The 22,007-nt window shown below is 40.6% G+C and overlaps 1 protein-coding gene across 13 annotated transcripts in view; it reads right to left on the reverse strand.

Moving 5' to 3' along the window:
• Positions 1-22,007, reverse strand: part of EFCAB6 (EF-hand calcium binding domain 6) — a 291,734-nt gene that overhangs the window by 51,517 nt on the left and 218,210 nt on the right. For all 13 annotated transcript variants that reach the window (XM_055374821.2, XM_019018760.4, XM_055374819.1 and 10 more), the window contains 3 exons: positions 20,345-20,539; positions 10,109-10,264; positions 500-695 (listed from right to left, as the gene is read on the reverse strand). In XM_055374821.2, the coding sequence (XP_055230796.1) occupies positions 500-695; positions 10,109-10,264; positions 20,345-20,539 (547 nt within the window). The remainder of the gene's footprint in view (positions 1-499; positions 696-10,108; positions 10,265-20,344; positions 20,540-22,007) is intronic.

Below are 22,007 nucleotides of genomic sequence, written 5' to 3' on the forward strand. Positions count from 1 at the left end.
CACAGGCATCATTCCGTACACCGTCTAAAGCACCACGCAGATGGAAGCTGTAGAATGTCAACCTACTCAGGTGACTCCCCTTGCTCCTGGAGGACTTCACAATGAAGTCTCTGTGCCACAACCCGGCTCAGTTCAACCTCTTCAAGGCCACCTTGAGTCCTTCATCTCTGTGGACCCAGTGCCTGGCTGCGTTGAGAGCTCCCAGGATGCGCTGAGCCCACTCTTGCCCAAGGGCCTCTGTTTTCTGCCTTTTTTGCCCAGAGCCCCATGTCCTCACCCCAGACTCAGCATTTCTAAATGCTGAGCACTCCCACCTCAGAGAGCACATGCTGGGGTGGAAGAGTGGATACACATTTACCCACATAAAAACTCTGCTCATGGTTAACTAGACACCTCAAGGAGAAAGAACAGAGGTGGGAGGGGTTTCAGGGTGGGGCTGAGAGGTGTTTTCATGAATCAAGATGAGTTTTCACAGTAAAGCACTTTCAGCCTGTCATACCGTGGACAAAGCCAGCTGGAAGAACTCAACTACTTCCTGGATCTTCCTCACAACCTCCTGTGGATTCAGCGTTGCAAAACTGATTGGCATGCTCTGTTCTTTTTCCTTGGGCTGAGCTCCTGTTGACTTGCTGTTCTCCACTGCTCTCAGGAAGTCGAGGTAATTGATAGTATTATCATGCCGGCTGACTCCCCAACTTGTCCCAAAAGGAAGAAAAGAACATATTCATTTTAAAAAGCCACCCTACTGCTTATTCATTCAACAGTTGCTGAGCACAGGGCAATGTGGGGAAAATGAATAATTTTAAGACACCATTCCCCTCGCTGTAGGTGCAGACATGGCAGTTAGCTCTGCTCTCAGGTAGACACACACATCCTGCAATACGAGGACACAGGGTGATGAGAGGTGAGAGTGCAGTTCACTGACGGCCGGGGGGCCACAGCTGCCCGACCTGAAGACCTGAGGCTTGAAGGCTGGATATCAGGGTTCGTGGCTTTGCAGAAGATGGTAAGGGAGGTGTCTGCTGAGAATCTGGCCCTATGACGGAGGCACGTGAAAGTATGTTGGCAGGGATGTGACATTCGCATAGCAGCATCATGGGAAGATAAATCTGACAGCGGCTCAAAGACAGTCTGGAAGTGAGACTGTGGGGTGGTGGCAGTGGTGGGAGAGCAGCAGTCTGGATGGGGGGCTCCTGGGGTCATGGAGGCCTTAACTAAGAAGGGCCTGGACTTAGAAATTGCAGTGGGATTTAAAAGAGAGGAAACATGTCAAAGACAGTGAAAAGAAGAAGAGGAACTGAGTAAGAAATACATTAAATTCTCTTTCAGGAGTGGTTGAAATGAAGTTGTCAAGCTGAAAGCACTCAAAAGATATTTTACAAAACCTATCTAGCTGAGGATTTTCTCAAATAAAAATTCCACCTGCATCGATGGCTCAGCAAGGACATCCCTATGGAAGCAGAGGCTCATTCATCTCCTTGACTCTGACACAGAAGAAATTACCTAAGTTCTGGAAGACTAAATTGTGAGGTAAAATCCAAAAGTCTCACGGAACATATAGCATATCTATTAAAGATGCAAAATAATTAAAATAAAGTTTAATTGCATTCAAAGTTCACATTTCTACAACTTAAATTCCTGGGGAATTGCTGGCACTTAAACGCCTAAACTTTCTCTCAGCAGGATTGGGCTCAAGTGTCAACGTAGAAGAGCTTGGAATGCCGGTAAGGTGGAGAGAGAAGTTTCCAGTGACTCAGATATCTGCTTCTAAAGAAGATGAGCCAAGAGCTGAGCTTTTCCAACCCACAGCTGCAGAGCCGCCTTGCACAGGCTCTGCGTCGGGTCGGCTTGCATGATGGAGACACCAAGGAAAAGGACAATCAACACTATTTCATCAGCAGGATAAATTGCCAACGTGGTATTAAAATGTAGTAATAAAATCATATGCATATGCTAATCTCAGTAGTATTTAGAAAAGTCTATTTTGGATCTAGAAAAGAATAATCTACATATAATTACAAGTAACAGAGATGTTTATCATCAAGAGGTCTTTGAGAAGAAACAAGCAACTGTGCAATGGATCCTTATTAAGGTTTCAATACATAAAAAAGTTGATCACCCGCATTGAAAGGTGGGCTTCAGAAATCCCAGTCCTTTTGTTGTTGTTTATAAAAGTATCAAGCCTATGTTTTAACAAGAATCTCTTATAATCATTTAGTTAATTTATCTGCTATTTTTCCATGATTTATTCATTGAATGCATATGAATTCTTGTTCAGCTGGAAATAGATTCAGTGAGAGGAGATCCTGTTTAAGGAAGAAAAAAACATATAGGCATTTGAGGATGAAATGGTCCTTCCTTTCTATACACATACACACACACACACACACACACACACACACACACACACATATACACATAGGCATTGGACTTCTCATAGCTCAAACACAATGGATCAATGTCTTCAAACTTTTAAGGGAATTATTTTCTTCCTAAGAGTCTATGCTCAGACAAGCCAGCAATATGTGTGAAGAAGAATTTAAAAAGTTTCAGTTCAATAAGAACTCAGAAAATTTACTTCCTGTCCACCCGTTCTTATGAGATTACTTCAGGAAGTACTCCAGCAAAAGAAGAATGTAAATCAAGAAACAAAGAGATGTGGGATATAGGAGACAGGGGATCCAACCTAGATAATAGTGGAGGCAGCACAGGATGCTAGATCACAGACCTAGAGCAGGAAAATGTGGCAGGGGGTGGGAGGGCACCAGGTTATCAGATACAGATGCCAGGGGAAAAAAACTCAAGAGAGGAGAAAGTGGAATAGAATGCTGGGGAAACCTGAAGGTCAAAAATATTGTACATTATCTGAGCCCTGTTCTAGAAAAAAGTGATGGTTAAAGAAATCACCCCAACCTTAATGTCCCTGGATAAGGCTACTGCAAACAACTACCTTTTCCCCATATGACTTAGAAAAGATTCATAGATGCCCCAAGGTTTACCTCTGATAGCAAGGACATAGACCCTCCGAATTCCCAATCTCTGTCTCATAAATTATTAGCTGAACTGTTTGTTCCCACTGACTAATCTGGACAAAATACATACTAACTGACCACAGTTTAGTTAAGCTACTCTCTTTTCTCCAGAACCTTGAACTTGGACCCACCTCAGCCAAAGCCAGCATCAGAATGTGGAATAGCCTCTCCCTAATTGCTCCTCAGGGACTCTGACCACAGGAAAGATGTTTCTTGCCCGGCTGTCTGGTCATACCATCTATTCATCTTACTCCCCATGCTTGGTTCTTTGTATCCTTGTTTACTCTTCCCTATTAAAGAAAAGCCCTCTTCTGCTTGCTCTTTGAGATGCTTACAGATTTCATGGTTGGGGCATTCTCTCCATTGTAATAATCTTCCTCTCCCTATTGCAATAGTCTCTTCAGATAAAGTCTCTTTTACTTAAGTATGGATTTGTCTTTATTTGACAAGGTAAAACAAAGGCAAATATCATAAAGAAAATAAAGAATAAACTCCAGGAAACAACCTATCCAATAAAATCATAGTATAGATATGAAACAAATTTAAAACATTGCTATGGTCTATTTGTGTTCCCCCAAAATTCATATATTAAAATGTTAACTCCTAAGGTAATGACCTTTTAGCAGGCGAGGCCTTTGGGAGGTGATTAGGTCATGAAAACCGAGCCCTCATGAATGAGATTAGTGCCTTCATAAAGGAGGCCCCAGAGAGACCTTTGTCCCTTCTGCCACATGAGGTTACAGTGAGAAGACAGACATCTATGATCCAGGACATTTTCAGCAGATATTAAATCTGCTGGTACCTCAATTCTGGACTTCCTAGCCTCCAGAACTGTGAGAAATGAATTTCTGTTGTTTATAAGCCACACAGTTTACATTTTTTTATGGCAGCCCAAAGGGACTGAGACATATGCGAAATGATTTTCAGCAATTGGTGTAATCCACAAGAGAATCTATTTGACACTAAGGCTAGAGGCTCAGGGATAGTACCACTGGAAAACAAGCTAGTTTTCCTTCACTACCTGGACACTGAACAACATTTACATAGTTATAATAATAAAATGGTATTTAATAGTTTTCGAGTTTTAGAATCAACCTATGAACCAAGCAGGAAGGAACTGGTTGTGGCTGCAGGACAGAAGGTTAAATTTAACTACCTATCCAAAGGAAAAATCAAAGTGTAGCTGCCAAAAGCTGGACATGGAAGGAGTGGGGAAAGTGGCAGAGGGAGGAGGAGAAGAATTGAGGTCATAGGGCAAAATGTCAACCTGAAACCTGGAGAGACAGGCACATGCAGAGAATCACAGCTGGAGCCTGCTTTCCTGGAGCAAAAGCCTTTGGAGGCACAGGCTGGCGGGAATACTTACATGGTAATCTTGGCAAATTGGTAGAGGCTGAGTGTGGACTAGTGTAAGAGTAAGAAATTCTGGGGGCCCAGTCTTACGTACCTCCGCACCCCCACCACCACTTTCATGGGCTTTAACTTCAGGAGTCTCACTAGCTTCTCACAGTGAAGATCTGAGAAAGATCCCCTCAGGGTTCTGGCAGGGGAAGGGGAAGAGCAATCCTGGTGAAATATGTCCCCAGCCTTCTCTATAACAACTTTCCAAGGGAAAAGACTTTCTGAGAGCCTTATCTTAGCTTCAGGGGAAGGGCAATCAGCCAACTCCAGCCCCCTCTAGCATTCCTGTTTTACCTAAGTGGAAAAAAAACCCAATAAACATTTCTAAACGTTGTAGCCCATGGACTCAGCCCACTAAAAGACAGAAATGTAATCATAAAACTATAGAATGTTTCCCCTCCCCAATATTTTACCACCACATCAACCCAGCTGTAGTGAAATAATAATGGATTACAACTGAAAGAACTGCAAAACACATACTCTATTTAAGAAGGAGCTCCTAGGGAAACCCATGAAAACAGGAGAGGAAAAAACAAGGACACTGGAGGAAATTGGAGCCTTTGCACCAATAGCTACAGCAAACATTAAACATATCCTAACTCCTAGCCAAATGAACATAAAATCTCTAAAGGCTCATATACCTCAGTTCCTGTCTGGCTTTTGACAACAACAAAAAGTACAATGCACATAAACAGTCAAGAAAAGATACAGTATGAAGAAACCAAGCAAGCTGCAGAAGCAGACTCATATATGACACATATTTTGAAATTATCAGATAGGGAATTTAAAATAACTATGGTTAATATGTAAAGTGCTCTTATGGAAAAAGTAGACAACATGCAAGAACAAGTGGGCAATGTAATCAGAGATGGAAACTCTAAGAAAGAATTAAAAGAAAATGCCAGAAATTAAAAAAAAAAAAAAAGCCACTGCAACAGAAATGAAGAATGGCTTTGATGCGCTCATCAGCAGACCGGACATGGTTGAGGAGAGAATTAGTGAGCTTGAAGTATATCAGTAGAAACCTCTGAAACTGAAATGCAAAGAAAAAAAAAGAACGGGGAGAGGGTGGATAGGACAAGATATCCAAAGACTGGGAAAATTTCAAAATGTGTAACACCTGCATCATTGGAATACCAGAAAGAGAAAGAGAAATAAGCAAACAAACAAAGAAACAAAACGAGAACAAACAAAAACAAAAACAAAAACCCATTTTAATTAATAATGGTAGAAACATTCCCAAAATTAATGACAGACAGCAAATTACACATCCAGGAAGTTCAGAGAACACCAAGCAGGATAAATCCCCCCAAATCTATACCTAAACATACTATATTCAAACTGGAGAAAACTAAAGACAAAGAGAAAATCTTGAAATAAGCCAGAAAAATCTTAGGAAAACACCCTTATCTATAGAGGAACAAAGATTATGAATTATAATACATCAGGCTTCTTGCCAGAAATCATGCAAGCAAGAGGAGAGTGGACTGAAATATTTGAAGTGTTGAAATATTTCAACAGTTTAAACCTAGAATGCTAAATCCAGTATTCTCTGTCAGAAATAAGGGAGAAATAAAGACTTTCTCAGACAAATAAAACTGAGAGACTTCATTACCAGCAGCCCTACCCTTCAAGAAATGTAAAAAGACATTCTTTAGAGAGAAGGAAAATCATACAGATCTACATCAAGAAAAGAAGGGTGTCAGAGAAGGAATAAATAATGGTAAAATAACATCTTTTTTTTTCTCACTCTTAGTTGATCAATGGAGTAATAATAACAACCATGTGTTGGGTGATTAAAGCACACGGGTAAATGAATGACAGCCATGTTATCAGGTACAGAAGGGAGAAATTGGAAATACCCTTTTATAAGTTTCCTGTACTTCCCATTAAGTTGTATTATGTTACTTAAAGGTGGGCTTAGGCTAGCTCTAAATGTATACTGTAAACTCCTGAGCAACAACTGATTTTTTTTTTTTTGTGACGTGGTCTCGCTTTTTTTATGAGGCTGGAGTACAGTGGTGCAATCATAGCTCATTGCAGCCTTGAATTCCTGGGCTCAAGGGATAAACAATGTTTTAAAGAGGAAAGGGGTGCTAATATTCTCCCCTTACAAAGTGAGGGACATAAGAGTCATGCATTCTGTCAGCACGGCTAAATTATACAGACAGAAATAGGAGTCAGAGAAGGCAATTAGCTCAAGTTGTTTCAGGGTAAAAATGTATGAGAATAAGACTTCCAGTTAAATAAAGTGGCTTGAACACACATATCTAGTTCTGTTACCACTCAAAACTCTTCTAAAATGACAGAAAAGGGAGTTTTAAAGAGGTATAAAACAGTGGTTCTCAAGGTGGGGTGCAAGAGTCCAGCAGCATCAGCATCACCTGAGCCCTTGTTATGAATGCACACTCCCGAGCCCACTGAATCAGAAACTTTGGGGGAGGGACCCAACAATCTTGAGTTTTAATGAGCCCTTGCAATGGTTCTGATGCTTGGAGTTTGGGGACCACTGGCATAAACTCCGAAGGACTAGGAGTATGTGGAAGAAGAGAACAGTTGCTGGAGCATCTATGGATAATGGGAATAGATGTATCAGAATCCAAGAAATCACTTCCTAAAACAAACAGAGGGAATGTGGAAGAGAGAAAATCTGATATGTCCTGCAAATACCCTCAGAGGCTCTGGAACTGATGATATCAGGTATATCTAGAAGTGGAGCTAAAGGAGGAGTTAAAATAGGGTTGATTAAAAGACTGGGAAGCAAGCAGACCCCAGACCTCTTGCCAGACTTCACGTGTCTGGGTGCCTGTCCCTCCCAACCCTAATGGAAGACCTGGAGGTATATTCTCTGGAGATGTTGTTTCTGAGCAGGAGGGCATCTGTCCTAGTCCAAGGTAGGGAGGGTTCTTAATGAAAAGGGGAGGATTAATAAAAAGTGTATACACTGACTGTTAGTTTCCTATGGCTTTGTACCAAAATAGTACATACCTGGTGGCTTAAAGCAACACACATTGATTCTCTTACAGTTCTGGACACCAGAATCTAAAATGAGTTCCCTGTTGTTGGCAGGACTGTACTTTCCCTGGAGATTCTAGAAGATAATCTGTTATTTGCCTCTTTCAGCTTCTGGGAGCAGTCGGCAGTCCCTGGCTTGTGGCCACATCACTCTACTCTTTGCCTCCCTGGTCACATGGCCTTCTCTTTGTCTGTGTCAAATCTCCCTCTGCCTCCCTCTTATAAGGACACCTGTGATGGCATTGAAGGCCCATCCAGATAATCCAGGCTCATCTTCCCTTCTCTAGGTCCTTAGCTTAGTTGTGTGTATCTATAAAGATCCTTTTTCCAAATAAGGTAATGTCCACAGATTCCAGGAATCAGGACCTGTATATCTTTGGGAGGGATGATTCAGCTTACCACAGTGACTGGTGAAATATCCAGCCTTCTGTGCCCAGTCAGTTCCTAGAGTGTTGACAACAGGAGACCAAAGAGTCTTCTCTCATTGGGTTGCCCAATTAGCAAACAAATAAACAAATCAACATACCAAATCTACAGGGATACATAGTTGAATTAGAATTTCAGATAAACAACAAAATTTTTAGTATAACTCAAATATTACATGAGACATATTTAAAAATTATTGTCTATCTTAAGTCCTAATTTAACTGAGCATCTTGTATTTTGCTTGGCAAGTCTATTCTCTGGTAAATCTGAAAAGGCCAAACAAAAACTTTTAAAGATACTGACATTGGGGGCCCCCAAGAAAACTTCAAGCCAGATTACCATACATTTCAATCCAAAGTCAACAAGCTCCACCTACCTGTGTAGAATTTCTAATCTGCAACTCAGTGCCCCGTCCTCCACTCTTAGTATGGACATATTTTTGAAGAAAATATCCAACATGAGTAATAGTTTTAAAAAGCAACACTGAGGAGAGACTTATCTGGTAAAGAAAACTTTTTTTAAAAGCCTATTGTTAATACCTTCAGAGAAATGAGATAGCGCATCCATGAAACAAGAGTAGGATGTTATAAAAAAGGAACACACAGAGAACTAAAATGAGCTCTAGTAATTAGAAATATAAGTATGGTAGCAGAAACAAAAATCTCAAAGAAGGACTGGGAGCTAAAATTGAGGAAATCTCCCAGAAGATAGAAAAAGAGAAAGAAGAAAAAAAGATTTAAAATATGTGAGAGAACAGTCCAGGCAGTTCAATATTCAATAACAATAGGAGTTGCAGAAAAAATAGAACAGGGGAGGAATTCATTAATAAAATAAGTCAAGAAACTTTCTAAGAATTGAAGAACATGAAAAGGGCAATCTTCAAGAAGATGAAGCTGACAGATTAGCTGACGTGTCTCGATGGATTGGAAAGAGATTAAGTTGGGGATTTAATTAGTAGGAGAATAAGTACATAGGAAACTAAATGAACAGAAGAAATAGGATAATTTGACTTCAGGGAAAAAGTGCTATGTAGAAAAGAAAAGTGATGAGCTAGTCACAGCAAATGTAGATCTAGAATGTGGAGCGAACCAAAACTGACGCAGCAATATGATAGGCATGTGGCATGCGGAGGTAAGTTTTCTTGTGTTTCCATGAGGTTAACGGAGGCTGACGGAGCTGAGATGGTTGGTGGCATGGGATGGGTGAAAAGAGTTCAACCCACATTTTCTTGGTAGTAAGTCAATAGAAACTGCCTAAAAGTGAAAAATGAAGAAGTAGCAATATATGCCTGTCACTTAGAAGTAGGGACATTGGCCGGGCGCGGTGGCTCACGCCTATAATCCCAGTACTTTGGGAGGCCGAGGTGGGCAGATCACGAGGTCAGGAGATCGAAACCATCCTGGCTAACACGGTGTAACCCCGTGTTACCCTCTGGGTAACAGAGGGAGACTTCATCTCAAAAAAAAAAAAAAAAAAAAAAAAGAAGTACAGGTACATTCACTATCAAAAAACATCAGTCAACAGGGTTGGAAGTTGTTGACTTTGGGTAGGGAAATAAAGGCTGCAGCAGAGCAAAAGGACTGCTGGTTTTAGTAACCAGCCTCGTAGAACTACGTGATTCCTGCCAAAGTGCTGGAATAACTTGGATAAAATAAAAATTAATGTTGGCTGGGCGCAGTGGCTCACGCCTATAATCCCAGCACTTTGGGAGACTGAGGTGGGCGGATCACCTGAGGTCAGGAGTTTGAGACCAGTCTGGCCAACATGGTGAAACCCCGTCTCTACTAAAAATACAAAAATTGGCCAGGCGTGGTGGTGTACACCTGTAATCCCAGCTATTTGGGAGCCTGAGGCACGAGAATCACTTGAACCCAGGAGGCAGAGGTTGCAGTGAGCTGAGATCGCACCACTGCAGTCCAGCCTGGGTGATAGAGCGAGACTCCATCTCAAAAAAACAAAACAACCAAGCAAACAAAAAAACCCCCACTAATGTTAAGAAATGGTGGCACTGCTGCTAAGACACATCAGGAAAAGTTATGCATTTATCAGGGGGCTTTCTTTTATTGCTTTGGGTAGACTCAAACCCATTCTAATGTAACCCAGCAAACAGGAAGACATGGAGGGTATTTTCATCTCAGAAGGCTGTTTGGGTGGACATACAGAAGAAACAAAGGCAATTCTCCAGTATGTTTTTCAGGGCCATGAGAAACATATTTAACTGAGTCCAAAAAGACCTGTTTAGCAGATGGGTCAGCTCCTCTTCAGTAAAAGAACAGCCACATTCTTCCAGCACTTCCTGCATCTTGCATATGGATATGTAGTTGGTTTTGGATTGATCAGTTTTGGTGAATGCTTTGCTGATATCTTGATGGCGGTCCATAAGCTTATCCCTGAAAGAGAGTATATTGTAGACATACCCTAAAATCAGGAAAACAAATAACTCCTTTAAAGCAAACACTGCATGATTATTCTAATGCAATGAGCTGATGGCTCATCTAAGAACTAATTTTGAAGATGTTTTACAGCCTCAGTGTAACACTGACATTAAAAGATATCCCGGAAATATTATAAGTCTGTATCATTATCATTTTCTTATTACCATCATTAGCAAAATTACAACATTAGAGAAATTACAACTTTGTCTTTGTACTAGAATCGGTACTTTAAAAACGGAACCAAGAATTGAAAAAGCCAGTGGTTTTACATATAGACATGTGAAATACACACTCATTCTCAATAAACACTAGTTGAGTACCTATGACATGCCAGATGCTCCTGTAGGTGTTGGGACATGTCTAGTGAATCAAAGAGGCATCCCTAGAAGGATTTCCATTCCAGTAGTGGGGAGACAGACAATAAACAGAAGACAGAGGTACAGCACGGTGGAACAGTAGGTTTGAAGGCAAAAAAAAAAAAAAAAAAAAAAAAAAGACAGTAGGTTTGTAGGTTTGTAGGTTTACAGGCACTTTGCTATAGGCTCTTTTTCTTGAGCAAAGATGGATGCAAAAGCCAGGGACTGGAGAACAGCCAGTGCCAAGGCCCTAAGGAGGAGAAGAAGGGCAGCGAGCGAAGAGTGTGGAGAGGGACAGGGCCTTGTCGGTGCTGGGGCAAGGGAGTGCCAGAGACCCCATTTTGTTGTGTTTGTTTTTTTTAACCAGGCATTTTTATTTTTAAGAAACAGCCATCATGTGGTGTGCATCAGTGGACAAATCAAGGGCCATGAAGTGCCAAAGACCCCCTGGGTTTGTTGTTGTTGTTGTTATTGTTGTTTGTTTTGTTTTGTTTTGTTTTTTTACCAGGCTTTTTATTGTTAAGAAACAGCCACTGACTGGGTGGGGTGGCTCACGCCCACAATCCCAACACTTCGGGAGGCTGCAGTGGGTGGATCACGAGGTCAGGAGTTCGAGACCAGCCTGGCCAACATGGTGAAACCCCGTCTCTCCTAAAAAACACAAAAATTAGCCAGGCATGGTGGTGGGCACCTGTAATCCCAGCTACTCGAGAGGCTGAGGCAGGAGAATCACTTCAACCCGGGAGGCAGAGGTTGCAATGAGCGGAGATCATGCCACTGTACTCCAGCCTGAGCAACAAACAGAGCAAGACTCTGTCTTATAAAAAAAAAAAAAAAGAAAAAAGAAAAAAGAAACAGCCACCACGTGGTGTGAATCAATGGAAAAATCAAGGGCCGTGCTGCCATCTCAAGTACACACACTCACATGTGACCTCTCAGCCCTGCAAGGCGGTGTCATCAGCCCTACTTTCTATAACAGGAACAGGACAGCACGCAAGCCCAGGGCAGAATCAGGACAAGACTGGACCTTACACTCACAGTGAGGGAGACAGAGACAGCATCTTTCTGTCGCTCCCAGCTTCAGGGATGATTTTCTTGCAGAGATGTGTGATCTCAAGTCTCTGTGATTCAGAGACACTGAATTTTCAGTCTGGGAAATTTTGTCTCCTAACTCGAAAAAAATTACGGTTAAGGAACTCAAAAAGTGTAGAAATCTTTAAGAAGAAACAATCTTGCACTTGATCTATGGTGGACTGGCTGTAAATTCAATAATTTCAACTCACCCAGGTCCCTGAAAATGTCTTCCTTACAAACTGAGTAATATGCCTGTCTGATGGGCTCAGACTTGATCTTGGCTTTGGGGTTATTCCTCAGGGGAAATAATGTGCTATAAATCCTAGAAATGAAATCTTTGGTGGTAATTGTCTACCATTTGAGGTACGTATTTGTGGGAGAGGATGCCTAGAAAAAATAATCCATAGGAACAGAAACGTCAGGACTCTGGGAGAGGTGAGATTCAGTGGGAATATTCAGGGTGGTGAAGGAGAGTGGTATTAACTTTGAAGCCACCAAGGTGATCAACTCCCTTGTCTTGCTGGCCTCCAGTTTGGAATTGGCTCCCATGACATTTGAGTACTTAATACAAATGAGCTGCAGGAACTGCTCTGTGCATGTATCCCAACAGCAGCATTTTGGATTCCCCTACAGGTGTACATTGAATTCAGTCCCATGTTGCAGAATGATTACTCGTCATCACAACTATTATATTCCACTTAATCCTTCAAAATGAAAGCAAATGAAGGTAGAAAAAAAATCCAAACATTTTTTTGAGATACATATTTTTAGAAAATTGAAGCATTCAGCGTTTCTTGGACTGGTTTCTAGGCAGTAATTATTTCCCTTGCAGAGTAAATATGTGCACAGAGTAAATGAGGGTTTAGAGCACAGACCACAGCACAGTGCCAAACAGAAATGGTGTCAGCCGACACTCAGTGACAAAGCTGCGCTGGGTCTATGTCCAGTTCCTGGTCTGGGCAACAAGACAGAGGCCAGAAGGGGGCACTGTTATGGCCAATGGACGGCCACAGAGCCCCTCACACACACGGCCTCCCCACTCTGGTGCTGCTGAAAAACTGCACACCTCTCAATTTGCGTTTTCGAACGAGCCCGTGTTATGTGGCTCATTTACTGTTGCTATTCTGATTCTGAGATTCTGAATCTTCAACTGAGACTCAAGCAAAAAGAGCAAGGCATGGAAAACAAATGCAAGAAGAAAAAAAGATTTTTCTTAATCTTTAAAATGTATTTAGGGCACTCCAAACAAAATGAATTCCCCTAGATTTAAGAGGCAAATACAAAATTGTGGTCACTTTAATGGAACATGACTCAAATCTGTCAATCTGATCAGAGTGTCAGTATAGAGGAGGTAAAAAAAAAAATCCTGAAAACATTGAATCTTCATTGGAAAGACCCACTGACAGCAAAATTTAAAAACAGGCCATCCTGAAGGACAAGGTTGTTTGGGAATTTTTACAAGCCGATATTTTTGAGGAAACAGAAATTGGTCATGCATTTGTCTTCTTTACTAAGAGAGCATGGGTGTGGCAAGGGGGAGTGGGTGAGAGTGAATTAGTTAACTGAGCTTGGTGATCTGAAATGCATTGTCTTGCAGCAAATCTGTCAATCTGATCAGAGTGTCAGTATAGAGGAGGTAAAAAAAAAAATCCTGAAAACATTGAATCTTCATTGGAAAGACCCACTGACAGCAAAATTTAAAAACAGGCCATCCTGAAGGACAAGGTTGTTTGGGAATTTTTACAAGCCGATATTTTTGAGGAAACAGAAATTGGTCATGCATTTGTCTTCTTTACTAAGAGAGCATGGGTGTGGCAAGGGGGAGTGGGTGAGAGTGAATTAGTTAACTGAGCTTGGTGATCTGAAATGCATTGTCTTGCAGCTCGCAGTTCTTTTAGCTGCATGCCCATGCTCCGTGTGGAACAGAGGCACAGGCAGAGAAAGAGTGTACTGGGAGTGCCCAGGATGCACGGTTTCTCTCCTAGAGCCTCATTACTCACAAGTGGCAGGAAAGACGAGAAGAGAAGACACGAGTGGGTAATGAGGCCAACCCTGTCTAGTAAAGATAAATTCTACTTTTTCATTAGCTTTACGGCATATTTGATTTATACCAATCTTGGACATATTTTACTTCGAATTTCACAAACTCAATTCTCTGCTTTCAGGCTTCATAACTCAGTAACTTAGACGTAATTCAGGGGTGTGTTCGAACTGCTCTTCTCTTAAACCCTGTTGAGCTATTATACTTCATCCCTGTGTCCTTGGCATTCTCAGTTCCTTTGGAGATTCACTCATTCATTCAGGTGCTATAGGAGGTGGTGGGACAGAGAGTGAATCTTGCCTTTTGAAATGACAGACAGAAGACAGACTCACAAACAGGTAAGAGCAAGATGGAGCTAAGACAGAGCTATAGAGCAGTAGGTAAGAGCCACACGTATAAGGAGTGTGGATGGGAGACGAAGGATTGAGATTGTGCCAAGAAAATCTCTCTCATTGCTGTAGTCACATCATATGCAGCCCAATTTTTTTCTCTGTTATAAATGTTAAAAATATGACATGAGTGGCCAGGTGCAGTGCCTCACACCTGTAATCTCAGCACTTTGGGAGGCCGAGGTGGGCAGATCACCTGAGGTCGGGAGTTTGAGACCAGACTGACCAAAATGGAGAAACCCCATCTCTGCTAAAAATACAAAATTAGCCAGGTGTGGTGGCGCATGCCTGTAATCCCAGCTACTCAGGAGGCTGAGGCAGGAGAATCGCTTGAACCTGGGAGTCAGAGGTTGCAGAGAGCTGAGATTGCACCATTGCACTCCAGCCTGGGCAACAAGAGTGAAACTCTGTCTCAAAAAAAAAAAAGAAAAAAAGAAAAGAAAAGACATGAGTAACTAGTTTTAAAATTTGAAAGTAGACAAAAAGTTGCTAGATGGATGAAAAAACAAGACCCAACTATATGCTGCCTATAAGAAACTCACTTCACCTATAAAAACACATATAGATTGAAAGTAAAGAAATTGAAAAAGATATTCAATGCAAATGGAAACCAAGGAAGAGCAGGAGTAGCTATGCTTATATCAGATAAAATAGACTTTAAGTCAGAAACTAAAAAGACCTGAAGGTCATTATTAATATAAAAGAATCAACTCAGCAACAGGATATAACAACAGTAAACATATGTTCACCTAACACCAGAGCACCCAAATATGTAAAGCAAATGTTAATATATCTAAAAGGAGAGCTAGATTGCAATACAATAATAGTAGCAGACAACACTCCACTTTCAGCAATGGGCAGATCATCCAGACAGGAAATCAACAAAGAAACATCAAGTTAAACTATGGTCTAGGTCTAAGGGACCTAACAGACATTTACAGGACCTGTCATCCAATTGCTGCAGAATACAGATTCTTTTCATCAGCACATGGATCATTCTCCAGGATACATCATATGTGGCCACAAAACATATCTCAGCCAATTTGAAAAAGTCAACATCATATCAAGTATCTTTTCTAAAATGGAATAAAACTAGAAATCAATAAAAAGAGGAACTTTGGAAACTGTACCAATATGTAGAAATTAAACAACATGCTCCTGAATGACCAATGGTCAATGAAGAAATTAAGAAGAAGATTAAAAATGTATTGAAGCAGATGAAAATGGAAACACAACATACCAAAAATCTATGGGATGCAGCAAAAGCAGTGCTAAAAGGGACATGTATAGCAATAAATGCCTACATTAAAAAAAAAGAATGACTTTGCATAAACAATCTAACAATGCACCTCAAGAAACTAGAAGAGCAAGAAAAATCCAAACCTAAATTAGTAGAAAAGAAGAAATAAAATCAGAGCATAAATAAATAAAATTGAGACTAAAACAATACAAAAGATCAACAAAATTAAAAGTTGGTTTTTGAAAAGATAAACAAAATTGACAAACTTTTAGCTAGACTATGAAAAAAAGAAAGTCCAAATGAATTAAATCAGAGATAAAAAAGGAAGTATTACAACTTTAGAGATGACAGAAATAGAAAGTATCATTAGAGACTGCTATGAAAAACTGTATGCTGACAAATGGGAAAACCTAGAAGTGGGTAAATTCCTACCAAGATTGAACCACGAAAAAGTAGAAAATCTGAACAGACCAACAATGAGTAACAACATCAAAGCAGTAATAAAAAGTTTCCCATCAAAGAAAAGCCTAGGACCTGATGGCTTCACTGCTAAAATCTACCAAACATTTAGAGAAGAACTAATACCAACTCTACCCAAACTTTTTCAAAAAAATTGAAGAGTAGGGAATACTTGCAAACTTATTCTATAAGGCCAGTAATATCCTGATACCCAAACCAGACAAGAACACTACCAAAAAGAAAACTATAGGCCAAAATTCCTGATGAACATACATGTAGAAATCCTCAACAAAATACTAGCAAACCAAATTCAACAACACATTAAAAGGACCATTCACCATGATCAAGTGGAATTCATCCCAGGGATGCAAGGATGGTTCAACATATACAAATTAATAAATGTGATACATCACATCAACAGAATAAAGGACAAAATTACATGATAATTTCAACAGATGCTGAAAAAGCATTTTATAAAATTCAACATCCTTTCTTGATAAAAACTCTCCTCACAATGAATATAGAACCAAAATACCTCAACACAATATAGGCCATATATGACAAACCCATAGCTAATATGATACTAACCAGGGAAAAGTTGAAAGTCTTTACACTAAGATCTGGAATAAGACAGGATGCCCACTTTTACTACTTCTATTCAACATAGTACTGGGAGTCCTAACCTGAGCAATTAAGCAAGAGAAAGAAATAAAGCGCATCCAAATTGGAAAGGAAGAAGTCAAATGAGCCATGTTTGCAGATGACATGATTTTATATTTAAAAAAAACCTAAAGACTCCACCAAAAAAAATCCTAGCACTGATAAACAAATTCAGTAAAGTTTTAGGATACGAAATCAATACACAAAAATCAGTAGCATTTCTATATGTTAACAGTGATCAATCCAAAAAAGAAATAAATAAAGCAATCTCATTTACAATATCTACAAAGAATATAAAATACCTAAAAATCAGCTGAACCAAAGAAATGAAAGAGCTATACAAAGAAAACTATGAAACGCTGATGAAAGAAATTGAAGAGGACACAAACAAAAATGAAATGATATCCCTTGCTCATGGATTGAAAGAATTAATATTGTTAAAATGTCTATACTATCCAAAGTGATCTACTAATTCAAGCAATCCCTACCAAAATACCAAATGACATTCTTCACAGAAATAGAAAAAACAATCCTAAAACTCATATGGAACCACAAAAGACCCCAAATAGCTAAAGCAATCCTAAGCAAAAAGAACAAAGCTAGAGGCATCACGCTACCTGATTTCAAATTACACTACAAAGTTATATTTACTAAAATAGCATTGTACTGGCATAAAAGCAGACACAAAGACCAATGGAACAGAGTAGAGAACCCAGAAGTAAATCCATGCACTTACAGCAAATTCATTTTTGTCAAAGGCACTGAGAACACACACTGGGGAAAGAAAAGTCTCTTTAATAAATGGTGCGGGAAAAATGAATATCCACCTGCAGAGGAACTAAACTAGATCCCCATCTTTCAATACAGACAAAAATCAACTCAAAATGGATTAAAAACTTAAATGTAAGACCATAAACTATGAAACTACTAGAATAAAACATTGGAGAAATGCTACAGGACATTGGTCAGGGCAAATATTTTTTGGATAAGACCTCAAAAGCACAGGCAACAAAAGGAAAAACAAACAAATGGGATTACATCAAGCTGAAAAGCTACTGCACCATGAAGGGAACAAAGTGAAGAGACAGCCTACTGAGTGGGAGAAGATATTTACAAACTCCCCATCTGACAAGGGATTAATAACCAGAATATATAAGGAACTCTAACAACCCAACAGCATGAAAAGAAATAACCTGATTCGAAAATGGCCAAAAGACCTGAATAGACATTTCTCAAAAGAGGACATATAAAGTGGCCAAGAGGTATGTGAAAAATGCTCAAGGTCACTGATCATCAGGGAAACGCAAGTTAAAACCACAATGAGATATCATCTCATCCCAGTTAGAATAGCCATCATCAAAAAGACAAAATATAAATGCTGGTGAAGGTGCAGAGAAGGTGGAACACTCATCCACTGTTGGTGGTAATGTACAGTACTGTGAAACACAGTACGGCGATTTCCCAGAAAACTAAACACACAACCACCGTATGATCCAGAAATTCTATAATCCTGCTGGGTATATATTCAAAAGAAAGGAAATCAGTATATCTGCATTTCCATGTTTATTGCAGCACTGCTCACAATAGCCAAGATATGAAATCAACCCAAGTGTCCATCAACAGATTAATAAAGAAAATGTGGCACACATACACAATGGAACATTATTCAGCCATAAAAAAGAAGAAAATCGTCATTCACAGCAAGATGGACAGAACTAGACATCATTATATGAAGTGAAACAAGCCAGGCACAGAAAGACAAATATCACACGTTCTCACTCATATGTGGGAGTTTAAAAAGTTGATCTCAGCTGGGCGCGGTGGCTCACGCCTGTAAGACCAGCCCTTTAGGAGGCTGAGGCAGGTGGGTGAGCTCAGGAGTTTGAGACCAGCCTGGGCAACATGGTGAAGCCCCATCTCTACTAAAAATACAAAAATTAGCTAGGTGTCGTGGTGTGTACTGGTAGTCCCAGCTACTCAGGAGGCTGAGGTGGGAGGATCACCTGAGCCTGGAAAGTTGAGGCTGCAGTGAGCCGTGATGGAGCCACTGCACTCCAGCCTGGGTGATGAAAGTGAGACACTGTCTCAGGAAAAAAAAAAAAAAAAAAAAAGGTTGATCTCAGACAGATAAAGAGTAAATTACCAGAGGCTAATTTACCAGAGGTTATCAGAGGCTGGGAAGGGAAGGGTCGGGAGGGGGAAGATAAGAGAAGTTGGATAAGGGGTACAAAAATGCAATTTAATAGAAGGAATAAATTTTAGTATTTGATAGTACAGTAGGGAAATTATACTTAACAATTTTATTGTTACATACAATTTTATAACAATACAATGTTATATTGAAGTACATAATAATTTTATTGTATATTTCAAAGTAGCTAGATTTAATTGTATATTTAAAAATATCTAAAAGAGTATAATTGGATTGTTTGTAGCACAAAGGATAAATGCTTGAGGTGATGGATTTCCCATTTACCCTGAAGTGATTATTACATACTGCATGCCTGTATCAAAATATCTCATGTAACCATAAATATATGCTCCTACTATGTACCCACACATTTTTAAAAAAATATAGCTAGAAGAGAAGACTTGCAGAATTTGTAGAAAGATAAATGTTTGAGATGATGGATATCCCGATTACCCTGATTTGATCATTACACATTGTATACAAGTATCAAAATATCACACATACCCTCCAAATATGTACAACTATTAAATATCAGTTTTAAAAATGGAAAGGAATCATGTATGCTCCCACCATCCAAATCCAGTGGGGTACCTTCTGCACAGCATCTTCTGGTCCCAGGCACCTGCTCCTACATTTGATATTGTTCCACTCATGGTACACATACTGCCCAAAACGTAACTGCCTGTTAGCCCTTTACACAAACATTTCTGTGTTCTTCCACAGTGGCCGCAGCAGGCATGGGCAATTTCACGCTCTTTCAGGCTACTCTTTGCTAAGCCAGTGCACTAATTTGGGACTGGAGGGTATTCCCTTTGTTGTCGTTTTGCTGTTATAGACACACTGCACTTTGGGAGGCTGACGCAGGTGGATCACTTGAGGTCAGGAGTTCAAGACCAGCCTGGCCAACATGGCGAAACCTCACCTCTACTTAAAATACAAAAATTAGCTGGTCGTGGTGGTGTGTGCCTGTAATCCCAGCTACTCAGGAGCCTGAGTCAGGAGAATCGCTTGAACCCGGGAGGTGGAGGTTGCAGTGAGCTGAGACAGCGCCACTGCACTCCAGCCTGGGAGACAGAGTGAGATTCCATCTCAAAAAAAAAAAAAAAAAAAAAAAAAGACACACTGCAGGTCACACCTTCCCGTTGCTAAACTGTTGGCTTATTCTGAATTATTTCTTCGGGATCAAGTCCTGAAAGTAGAAGTGTGAGTTAAAGGATATGTCTGGTTCTTTCCTTTATTCATTCAACAGATATTACTGGGTGTCTGTTCGGTGCTAGACACCAGGTAAAGTGACAGACATCCCTATGGAGCCTGCATTCTAGTTGGGCCAAGGGCATGGCCAGGCGGTATGCCATCCACAACTAAAAGGTATCATTTTCAAGGGTGACCCACAAAATATGATGAATGATATAAGACTGTGACTGGGTAAGATGGAACGGGCTATAGCTTTTCAATTACTCTTTGACTTTGCACCAATTTCCAGAATCGAGAGCAGTGAACAAGCACGATCATTTCCCTGTAACTTTGCCAGCATGGGAAGGTACCATTTTAAAATAACTTGTGCTGTGAGGCCAGATGTAAAAGGGGACTTCTAGATGATGGCCCCATGATCCTTCCTCACTCACCTGTCTGCCACAGCCTTCTCTGTGCTCTGCTGCAGCTCTTTCATCTCTTCCCGTAGCTGCTGTGGCTTTGTAAAATGACCCATGAAGTTGAAATAATCCTCTGCACAGGGCCGATGGACAGCAGGTGAATAGTTAATACCCAATTTCTGTAAAAATTCCTGGTAAGTAATGTGCCCTTTTCCCTCGGTGTCGTATCTTAAAAAAAAAAACAAAAACAAAAACAGAAAGCACTTCTCAGTAGCCAGTAAGGTGTGCTGGTGCTCAGGGTTTGGAAAATGCCTGCACCATCCATGAGGAGCTCGTCTTCCATCCCTCACCACTCGGAGCATGCCCTGTGGGCCAGCGGCATCAGCCCCGCCTGGCAGAGCTGGAAATGCGCGAGTTCAGGCCTCACTCCTGATCCGATCCGCATCCGCATGTTAACAAGGACCCCAGGTGACTCACAGGCACATCAGCATTCAGGATGGTCACGCCACACATGGCCTGCCAGGAGAGAGAGCAACCCAAGCCACTCACCTGTCATTCTACTAGAAACACAGTTGTGACTACAGAAAATTAAAGTCAACCCCTCCATACGTTTAGCAGGTTTTTTTTTTTTGTTTTTTGTTTTGTTTTGTTTTTGAGGCAGAGTCTCACTCTGTGGCCCAGGCTGGAGTACAGTGGTGCGAGCTGGGCTCACTACAACCTCTGTCTCCAAGGCTCAAGTGATTCTCCTGCCTCAGCCTCCCGAGTTGCTGGGATTACAGCGCCGGCCACCATGCCCGGCTAATGTTTCTATTTTTAGTAGAGACGGGGTTTCAACATGTTGGCCAAGCTGGTCTCAAACTCCTGACCTCAGGTGATCCGCCTGCTTCGGCCTCCCAAAGTACTGGATTACAGGCGTGAGCTGCTGCACCTCGCCCGTTCAGCAGTTTTTTAAAATTGAATACTTACCTGTGAAAGGAATTATGCTAAGGTTTAGAAAAAAATTCTTCAAAAAGCATATTCAATCTTAAAACTCGAATGAGTGAATGTCACTTGATTCAAAGATGGTAAAATTCCCCATTTCCTCTTTGAAGAGATGCCAATTACATACAGCCAATGAGAGAGGCCAGTGAGGAAAACAAGATAAGAATTATGCTATGTACCTTTTATGTCATTTTCTATTATTGAGATTTTTCTGAATTAGAACTCATTAAAAAAGGCATAATGGAGGGTTTTTATCTCCCAACGTTATTCAAATAGAATAGAATTACTTCAATAAAAATTTTAAGGCAAATTGCCAATTTTCTTTAAAGAAAGAAAGCATTTATTTTTACAGAAAGATCTTGGTCCTCATCTAATCGATAAAAATGGCATTTGCAGATGTGATTTTCCCCAGATGAACTCAGAGTTACAAGCAATGAGACTATATTTAAACAATGTTGCCAGCATAATTCTCCCATCAGGATGTTGCTAGGGCATTTGCCTGATGGAGTAGAAGTACAATCAGTTTTCCTTTGAGAGGTACAGCTCCCTTTTGCTCTGCTCGTTAACTGATGAGATCCTGGAGGATCTACGGAACCCACAGTTGCCTGTGACACACTAAGCCCTGTGCGACTGTTTGAGCTGGGTGAACAATAAAGAAAATGTTCTTATTGACCACGTTCTTGTCCTCAAGGGGAAGGGGTGGCAGGTAGGAGAG

Source organism: Gorilla gorilla, chromosome 23, assembly GCF_029281585.2.
Source record: "Gorilla gorilla gorilla isolate KB3781 chromosome 23, NHGRI_mGorGor1-v2.1_pri, whole genome shotgun sequence".
NCBI classification, from domain to species: domain Eukaryota; kingdom Metazoa; phylum Chordata; class Mammalia; order Primates; family Hominidae; genus Gorilla; species Gorilla gorilla.